The sequence below is a fragment of the Chrysoperla carnea genome, chromosome 1 (assembly GCF_905475395.1).
Source record: "Chrysoperla carnea chromosome 1, inChrCarn1.1, whole genome shotgun sequence".
NCBI classification, from domain to species: domain Eukaryota; kingdom Metazoa; phylum Arthropoda; class Insecta; order Neuroptera; family Chrysopidae; genus Chrysoperla; species Chrysoperla carnea.
Genome location: NC_058337.1, coordinates 86,824,257 through 86,834,992, shown reverse-complemented (window position 1 = coordinate 86,834,992; position 10,736 = coordinate 86,824,257). Strand labels below are relative to the sequence as shown.

General features: G+C 28.2%; 1 protein-coding gene across 1 annotated transcript; it reads right to left on the bottom strand.

Annotated features, from left to right (window-relative positions):
- Positions 1-1,976: 1,976 nt before the first annotated feature.
- Positions 1,977-9,187, bottom strand: LOC123291853. Its single transcript, XM_044872287.1, has 6 exons — positions 8,929-9,187; positions 7,251-7,353; positions 6,082-6,233; positions 5,037-5,198; positions 3,421-4,769; positions 1,977-2,210 (listed from the first exon to the last, which is right to left on the bottom strand). Exons 1-6 carry the CDS (start codon positions 9,185-9,187, stop codon positions 1,977-1,979), a joined length of 2,259 nt encoding a protein of 752 aa, XP_044728222.1.
- Positions 9,188-10,736: the final 1,549 nt, after the last annotated feature.

Sequence of the window (10,736 nt, the reverse complement as noted above, 5' to 3'; positions counted from 1 at the left end):
ATCATAGGGAAAGTCCGTTTAGTTATTTAATTTTTATTACATAAAACCCTAAAAAAATCGTATTTTTTTAGGAATGTATTAGCTAACGTAATTTGGCCCCCCACAAATTTTTATTTCGGGTTAATTAATTAAAAATCTTTTTTAATCTATTGTTCGTCGTTAGTTCTCCATTGTTTGATCATTAAAATTATTTGTTCGATCGATGTTTATTTATATTTTATTAAACAATTATCTGTCATTAAGTTAGCCCCCAATACTATTGATTTCCAGTTTTTACTTCCTTAATCAATGTATTTTAAGGAATTATTGATTGTTTGTTTATTATTAGCAATTGTTGGATTAAAATATACTTGTAAAAAGTTCAGTTTTTATAACATTTTGTTTGTTTGTTATAAATAAAGGAAAATCGTTATATATTTTAAATTTTGTTTTATTTTTTCTATCCTATTTTTTCTTCCAGGACAAAATTATCAATTAATTAATTATGTTGTAAAGGTAGGCATTAAGTTGATTATATGATTATAACAAAATCGGGTGGTTGTGTGGGTTTAGCACTAGCCTGTGACACTTGGGTACGCTGGTTCGTATCCTGGTGTGGTTAACATTTCTAAATTAAACTTTTTAAATTTTTTCGGGTGTTAAAAATTTTCCACTCTTTTTATAGTTTAAATTATCTATATAACCCGCCCTCTTGCTATAATTAACGTCAGTTATACATATGTCATAAATCACTTTTCTGTCGGGGGGTGGGAATTTAAATAATCATATATATATCTCACTGTTTAAAATCATATTCTCCTTTTACAATATATTAAAAATATGTACAAAATGGCTTGGTTATGCTAAAATATGAAACTTTTTAATGGGAGAACATGTTTAATAGTTTATCATACTCATATTCTCCTATTAAAAAATATTAAAATTTGTATTCATAAAATTAAAAAAAATCGCTCGTTAAGACTAAAATTTGAAATTTTGTAACAGGAGAACATGTTTATATATATTTTATCCCACTATTTTATAACATATTCGCCTATTACAAAATATAAAAAAAAAATACTTATTTTGCTTGCTTTTTACATGCGAACTTATTCTTGTTAAATGAAATTTTTTAAGATTTTGTAATAGGAGAACATGTTATTTCACAAAAAAAATTAATTATGTTAGTCCGTCCCACTTTCCTACTTATGTCATAAATCACTCTTCTGCCAGAGGGTGGGAATTAAAATAACATAAAATACACATCGCTCTCTTACTTATTTGTCGTTTTTGGTTCTCATAACAATTATCTAAAAAAATTCCTTCTCTTGACATAATAACTTATTTAATTAAAAATTAATCGGGACAATGCTAGATTTGAACCGAGGTATTCTGTAGTCGGAAGCGGCTGGGCTATCCACTACTCTATGTTTGATATATATATACATATCAATAATGTAATATAGATAGCTTTTTTTTTCAATAAAATTGTTTTCTTAAACTTTTTGTGTTGACTAGGATGGTCACCCCTCCTAGAGCTAAATGTGAAAATGTGCTCAATGTGGTTTATCTTTAGTGATAGGGTGAGAACCGTTGTTTTTAATGTGGTATGTATGAGCGTGACGATTACGCGAGTTCCATGATTTTTTTCAACCCAAAAAATGCTCAAATTTTATTTAATTTTTTTCGATTATCAAATCCATAAAATCATTAGATATAGAGTCATGCGTATAAAAGGCACAGACAGGGTAAAAGCTCTAAACTGAACTTTAGTTCAATGTGCATCCTTGTAGTGTATAATATACCTACAATAAAATAGATCCTCAGAAAGAATTATTTACTTTTTTTTTTTTTTCGAAAATTGATGGTCCGTATTATCGAAATTATTCAAATAAAAAATTTATAAACAAAAAAAAAACACTAATATATAAATTAAATATGATTATTATTATTTTTTTTTAATTTTTATTTACAATTTAAAAATAAATATGTATTTATTAAAATCGTGTAATTTTTGTTGGACTGGGTGGTGTATCATATCGTTCGTAAGTATTCTCTTCATTTGTAGCATTATGATGTTCTTCAGTCATACCCCCATCAACATCGTCTGGTTCTTCTGAATAATAATTTACACGTTGTCTTATTGGTAATGTGGCAGTTTGAGGTATTACTTCGCCGCTATTATGTAAAATACTACTGATTGGCATTGGATTTACGCAACCATAAGTGGCCTATAAATCAGAGAAAATAAAAAATGATATTTTATAAAACAGAAGAAATTAATTAAGTTTGCTTAAGGTTATTTTATACAAATAAGGGTCGAGGCCTACTTTTAACAAAATTCACCTGTACATTGTACTTCTCACGCATGGCAAAGCCCATACATAATATGGACCGCAAAACAAAACCTATTAGCGATTATAATATCTAAAGGCGAAAAAAACTTTAACTCAAATATATTATAATTAAAATGGTTTTGACTCGTTTTGACCAATAAAGGTTTTAACCGTGGAATATAAATTTGAATTTGTAAACAGGGACTCTTAGGATCTTCTTTCCCGTAAAATAATCTTAAAATTAGGTCTATGCTTACTGTATTAGAACTCAAGCCAAAGTTTGAATATACAGGGTGCCCCGTGATGCGATGGCCCTAGATTACAAGCGAATTCTTTGGACAATTTTAAGTCGAAAGTATCTTATATAATATATCCAAAACTCAATAGTTAAGGAGTTATGTGCACAATTAAACTTAACCAATAAAGTAAATACATTGTTGAGTAAAGTAGTTTAATAATCTTCATTCGTTCGTCATACTAGAGGGACTATTTTCGATCATGACTATTTTCGTCGGAAAGTTCTTGCTGTATGGAACGTTCTGCATTAGCTTTGGGAAATTTTCTTTTTCTGCCACCCTGTATACTGAAAAAGTTCCGCAAGCTTTACATTACTTCCAAAAGCATCAATATAAATGACTGAAATTTGTCTCATACAACGATTCGTGCCAAGGTGGCACGAATCGTTTAACGAAAATACCGCTCACGTAGTCACCTCATAGAGAGCGGGAAGTGGTTTCTTACGTTTTATTAATGAAACGGAGGGTTGATTAACGACTCATTTGAAATGGGTTTTCAAGTTGAATACAGCGAATTTAGAAAATGTTCGCGAAACTTTTTTTTGTGGAGTTTAGATAATTTAAAAGTAGTCAGTTTTAGCAGTTTTTTGTTACATTAAACGCAACAGGAGGTGCATACGCCAAAGGAGGTTTTAGTAAAGTGAACAATGAAAGGGAACAAGAAATGAGAAGTATCAGATGTTGGCAAGGAAAGCCCTATAATTTTACTTGCTTAGATTTGACCTATTTTCTTCCACTGCTTCTACTTTAGCCTAAGCAATCTCAAGGTTACACAGATACGGACCTTTAAAAATATTTTTTAACTATACCTGTGAGTTCGTCCTAAAATTAATATCCAAAATACTGGTACTTTGTGTATGTGCTAAGGTTGGTAACGCATTCGTTATACGATCACGTGCAATACCAGTCATCATTAAGTATGTACGTGGTATAAAAACGCATACCAACAATACACTTGCCGTTGCAATCATTCCACAGATCAATAAAATATTTCTATACTCCCGATCATTTAAATAATAATATAACAGCACCCATATCAACCATATTCCACCAATAATATAAACAGCCACTGAACCCATAATACCTTCTTTATAATTCCGCTGTGATCGTATTACAAATGGTGATAATATTATTAATAATATTAATAAAAATATATCATAACTAATTATAATTAATATAAAATTATTATTAAAAATAGTATCGCATTCGTTATAAATGAACCACAGATCACTGTTAAAACCAACTTGTACGAGAGTCATAAAAAAACATAAAGTCGATTGAATGTATCCATTAACATGTGACATAAATCCACCATCATTTCCGATTGTTGCTACCACGATAAATCGTGATAATAGTATGGAAAATGCAAAGGCATATAAAAATGATATACCAAATATTGTGTATGTACAGATTAAATTTTCATATTCAATAATCATTTTTTCATCTTGAAGTTCTATTATATTTTCATTACGTAACGCTTGATATGGGAAGGAATGGAATGGTAGCGCATGATATGGTAAAGAATGGATAAGACTTGAATAGTTCGTATATTCAATTTTATCCTCATCATCTTCAAGGTAACTTTCTGTTGTTGTACTCGAAGAATCATTGATGAATTCTGTAACATTTTCATAGAAATAACTTTCTTCTGTAGTTGAAATAAATTCAGTATTATTTTCATCAATATCTATAAATGTTAAATTATATTTTTCATCATCGTTAATTGTTACGTTATTAACTGTAGGTTCAACGATATTATAAAAATTATTATCCTCATCCTGTAATATATAATTAAATTCGGTATCTTCCTCATTTGTCGGTGGTTTATTTACCAAGGTAATTGAAAATGGTATAACCATTGCATACATACATAAAATAATAAGTAATAGTAAAATAGAACTTGTTGGATTTCCTTCTAAAATATCACCTTTGACCAATCGAAATAAAATAAATAACAATACAGCACATGTTGTACAAAATCCAATACTTGATATTGAAATTATAGCAGCAATCCATGCTTTCTCTGTACGCCATTTAATTCCGATAGTACTTTTTTGTGGAATTGTAAAATTTGTACGATATTTATTAAAATTTTTACAATATACTAAACATTTCAATTGTGATAAATTACAAAGTTTTCTGGTCGAATTGCTGTTATCTGGTATAGGTTCATCGAAATGTAATGTACGATTAAATATATTATAATTACATATTTTTTTGGTAATTAGCATATTATTAAAATTATTATGATGTTCGTAGTCATTCTCATCGATTGTAAATATTTCATGAATTTCATAAACAAATTTATTATATAATTGTTCAATTTTAAGAAATTCTAATATATCATTGTCTGTGAAATTATTTTGATCGTTTCGATTAGAATAATATTTGACTATGCAATCGGACAGATTATTATTATTAGTACATTTTGTGTCAATTATTTGGCGTATATCAAATAAAATTTGTAAGATTGGTTTTGCAACATTTAATAAGATTGTTGATGTTGTTAATTTTAAATATTCAATCATTGTTTGATAATAATCAGCGTATATTGGACGTATTATATAAGAGTTGTTGGGCGGAAGTACTGAAAATAAAAATTTTTGATTGATTATATTATTAATTGTGTTTGACATTAAAATTGAAATAATGATTAGTATATTAAAAAGTTATTTCATGTTGACTAAGCAACTTTTATGACTTTTTAATTTTAAAAAATGTATAAAGCCAGAGTTCTAAGAAATCGGGTTTTATGAAAAAATTGAAGGTAATTAAGTTTTTAGGATTAGTTATTATAGCCAACCAAATCAATCATGTTTCTACATTTCATCATAAATCTAATTATTATTACTGCCATTAAATTTTTGTTTACTATCACAAGTTTATTCAATTTACTGACTTTTCATTTTTTTCGGGAATGTTTCACAAGACCAATATAGTTGAAGCTAAATGAAAATTTTCAACTTTCTATCTTTTATGGTTTTGGAGAAAATGAGAACCAATGTTTTGTCCTAATTTGTGCCCTCACGAGCAAACAGTAATGTTTACAAAAACAAATGTTTCAAACAAAAATTGTTTATTTTTTTTATAATGAACATTTAAACTTTTTTTTAATCTCTTAACGGTTTACAAAATGGGTTTTGCGGACCCAAGACCCTAGATTGCTCATTTACGAACTCAAACTAACTTTTAAAAATTTCAGCTTGGATTATTTAGGTGATTTTACGAACAGTTATACCAAAATTTGTTCGTATCATCAATATTTCTAAGCGTTACAAACTTGGGACTAAGATTAGTATACCTTGATGTATATAACATATATACCTACCTACAGGGTATTGAAAAAATTGAAGAAGAATTTTTTTTCAATTTTTCACATCCCGTCATGGTACACTCTATATATTTTTCACGGCCCTATCATATTGTTTTTATTATTCATAATATAGATTATATATTACATCAAATCTTACCTTCATATTCAGCTTCTTCATCTAAAGGCACTAGTATCCATTGAATTTTCAAATAATTATCTGGTGGATTTGTCAATAAACTTGTAATTTCCTCTTTATTACCAAATACTACTAATATATTTGACTTTTTAATATCAACATGTTGAATTCCACTAAAATTTAGAAAATTTAGTAACAAAATCCTAGAGAACTAACAGCCCTTGGCAGGTTATAACGAAATGAAATTCCTTGGCAAGTACCTACTATTGGCAGCTATTAAAAAGGAAGCAGAAAATCTATTAGGTATATGAGCGGTCAGTGCAATTTCAGAAAATTAATTCTAGCGAAAAAAAATTTAATTTCAAAATTCTATGCAACAATATACCCCTTAATTTTTCGATATAAAATTGTGTCCAAATGCTATTTGTTTGTAGACGAAAAGAGCAACAATTTCACTTTAAATATCTTCAAATTTAATTCCAGATAATCAATTAATGCAAAAAAATTATTTGGTTCATTAGGCTTTGAGCTGCTTAGTTAACATACTTTATACTTGACATGAATCCCTCAGTGTAATTTAATCGTCCACTCGAGGTCGTAACTGAGATAAAAGACCACTTAAGTTGTGCGTTATAAAAACGACAGCATATTTTCAAAAATCAATAGAGATCAGAGAGCTGTATAGACAAAGGAAACGCAATAAGTGAATTCTAGACCACAATCAGAGAGGTAGAAAGAAGCAGATATTGTAGGCGTATAAGAGTGACGAAGACAGATTTATGCGCCTAGTCTATCTGTCTCTCTATACTGCGATCGACCATTTGGGGGCGGCTTTGCAACTCTATGGTAAAAATCGAAGGTAATTTTGCTAGATATCTGTCTGTTCATTCATCTTTTTACTTCCAACATACTTCCAATCGTATAACAATCAAAGACATTACTACCCATTACCCATTACTTATAACAATCAAAGTCAAAGAATTTCATTTAGTTACCTATACCTATCATGTTTTTCTAAATGTCTAAGAATATTTAAAATAAATAACCTAAATCGGTAGGTATTTCGAACACATAACCATTTTTCCTTTGCATTTGCATTAAATAAATCTTCAAGTTTTTGTGAGTTTGTAACTAATATAATTTCTTTATTGAAATTCATTGTTACTAAAAATTGTATTGTTGCATCCAACAATAACTCATGATTATAATATTCGTTAATTTGTATCGTTGGAATATCCAAAATATTTTGTAATTGTTGAGTTTCGAAAGCAATCTGATTTGTAGTAACTATAGCTAAAAATTTTATAAATAATAATTTTAAAAAAAGTTTAAATAAAACATACTTTTTAAAGGCAAGATTTTACTAAATGAAATAATAATACAATCGGTTTATAAAGTGCTCAAAATTCGAATTAATTCTATTCATGTTTTTTTTTTTTACTGAATCTTATAATTTAGTATAGCAATTTGAAATATTATCCAGGGCAAAATGTTTTTCACCTCTAAGAGAGTGAAAAAAATCCGTGAATTAAAAAATTTAATCCAACATCAGTATCAAGAATTTATTATTGAAAAACGTATAATGTTTATGAGATCGCTAATTACGAATCCGAAGGCAAAGTATCAAAATTTTTGATTGCACTCTTAGTATAGCTGCTTTAGTGCTTTCACCCCCTTACAAATTTCTTATTTACATTAAGTTGGTTTTTTGGAACTCTTTTCTTTATGAAAAAACTGTTTTGACTTTCAAAATTATTCCATAAGCCTATGTATGAGTACATTCGGTCTACTACAACTGTTTTTGAGAGCATCAAAAAAACTGAATTTCTATTAAATGGTGGGAGCGCATATAAATCATATATTTCATTTTTATTACAACAAAGTATGAACTACGTATTTTTAATTGTATTGAGGTATTATTTAATATTAAAATTGCATTATTATTACAACCTACTATGTACTATGTATTTTTAATAGTATTGAGGAACTATTTATTATTATTCAGCTATTGTGAATAGGTATTTATTAGAGCTATATGCGAGCGCAGCGAGCTCCACTGTCGAAGGCTCCATCCAGGCCGAAGGACAGGCTGTGGCCTGTCCAATAGAAAGGAGTAAAATTTGGGCTTAGCGGGACGATATGGGATTTAGAGAGTTGGATTTAGTGGGATGGAATAAGCGGGATGGATTTAGCGAGCAGGCTAAACATAGTATAGATATGAATGAATTGCAGTTGCGTTTCCACAGAACAACGTCTGTCGGGTCCGCTAGGAAAAATTTTTGGTTAATCATATGTTTCTTATATCCTTATAGAAACATTAAGCCACTTTAAAATATTTCCGGACCCCATCTCCTATTTTAATACCCTTAAATAATCATCCCGGCGTGATCGCTTGAGGAATTCTATTTTTAAGATAGTCAATACTTTTCCAAACGTTACGTTTACGTTTTTTAGTCTGAAAATGGGTTGCTATCTGTTTTGCTATGATTCCAAAATACTTAATTTAACCTCTCGAATTTCTTTATTCTAAATAATTTTTCATTAATTTAACTGTTTTTGCTGCAACTCAAGCTAGCCCGCTTTACTTTAGGCAATTTCCATACATACATACTTTAATTCAACAATATAACATTTTTTATGGGAACAATTTTGTAATACAAAATTTGATCTAGACATTGGAACGAAATTTATTTCACTTATCATATGTATGGTCTTTATTTCAATTTCTCAAATGTATGGTCTATTTCTATATTTCAAATATGTCCAGATAAATGTAGATTCGTAATCTAAATCATTTTGAAAGTATCTTTTAAACAGCGCCTGTCTTAGCATAATTTTTTCCACACTATCAACAAAAATTATACTTACGAATACGAAATTGATTATCCAAACAAGTTTTACTATTATTTAAATACATTTCAAGTATTGTATTTAAACGTTTTTCCGTTTCCGAACATGTATCATATATCCTTAAACCAAATACTAAACCATTTAAATAATTTAAATAATTGATGCGTTGTATAATCCATGCTATCGATGCGATTTGTGTACGACCTAATGCTAACGAACGTTCACAATTATTATCCGTTCCATCAATTAAAATATGCAATGTTAAATTTCCATTCATTTCAAAATTTACATGATTTATATAACAGTTTGAATACACTTGATTTAAACATAATAATAAAATTATAAAATTATTTAAAAATAATAAACGAGTCATTTTTATTTTATATAAAAAAAATATTACTTAATTTTATTTTTAAACTAATTTACTTATATAATAAGCCATTATTATATATTTATTGTTTTTTTTTTTATTAATTAATACATTTTAATAAAATTATTTGTTAATTAACCGGCCTTTTTAGTATGAACTAAAGTCTAAATAACAAAAATTTATGTTATAGTATAGATTTTAATCAATTTACGGTTGCCTAGAAACAAAACTAAAACATTTTATTTATACAAGAGGGCCCCGATTATGATCCCCTTTAAAGGGTTTTCAATTGTTTATATTAAAAGTTGTTATATAAAAATCAATAGTTTTCCAATGTGTCTTGAAAATTTGCATATTTATATGTTTTCAATACTAAAATGAAAAAAAAAAAAAGTTGTATTGCATTAGTTTCGTCTACGAAGGCTTATCATACCTAACTACTTATTTTACCTCCTTTTTCTTAGCGAAAATAGTGATCTTTAAGAAAGATTTTAAATTTTTTTAAGTAAAAAGTTGTTTAAAGTAAATAATTGAAAAATATTTTTAACAAGTATAAATATTTGATGAAAATTAGTGTGTTCTAATTAATTTTATGCATAAGTTTTTCACGTCTAGGGAAACAAAATATAAGTTGTGCAATTAATATAAATCGATAGAAAAATAATGTATGTCGTTACATTGGCCTTTTTAATCATTTCACAAACTTTGCTTCTGTGCTACAAGTTAAGTTTTTACTAACAAAGGTAACTAATAACAGCTCCGGATTAAGTCAGAGGCTCGATATGCACAAACTTTATATCCCTCCAAATAAAAAATATAACCGTAAAATTTTTTAGAGAAAAAATAATTTTCTCCACGTATAAATTTATCAATAAGGGGTAAGAAAGGACTTATCTCAAAGTTGTAAATCTGCCATTATTTGGAAAAAGTTTGCTTAATTACCTGAATAATTATAGATATATAAAAAATAGAATATATTTTTGATATTTTAAATACTTAGGAATCATTTTTTTTATAAAATTAATGAGTTAATAAATAATTTGGCATTAAATAAGAGTTTACTACTATACCTCTAATCTGCATTATTGCCAGACCCGGATTTACCAAGCAGGCAGAGTAGGTACGTGCCTAGGATGGCGAGAACTGAAGAGCGGCAAATTTGGGCGGAAACTTTCAAAACTCGTTTTATTCGTGGAATTGATTTTCTGGCCTATTTCACGCGTACCAACAATATAAGTGGAAAGTGTCTGAATCGGTTTATACAAGTCTCCGTATTGGCCTTATATCGAATATTCTATAAGTTTCTGTATCGTAAATCATCTAATTTTTTCCTACCTCAAATATGTACGATTACCGGTAATAATCTTAATTACAAAGAATTTAGTATGCACAGGATATTCGAACAATTAAATCTTATTACTTATAACATCTTTTAAATAAAATTTTAAGTAACTAA

Bases quoted from the DNA above. Each gene is read 5' to 3' on its own strand.
- LOC123291853 (XM_044872287.1), bottom strand. From the start codon at position 9,187: ATGAATGGAAATTTAACATTGCATATTTTAATTGATGGAACGGATAAT. The intron at 7,354-8,928 runs GTAAGTATAATT...TAAAATTTTTAG, and splicing joins GGATAATCAATTTCGTATTC to CTATAGTTACTACAAATCAG. The intron at 4,770-5,036 runs GTACTAATAATA...AACCTATACCAG, and splicing joins CCAAATAATTGACACAAAAT to ATAACAGCAATTCGACCAGA.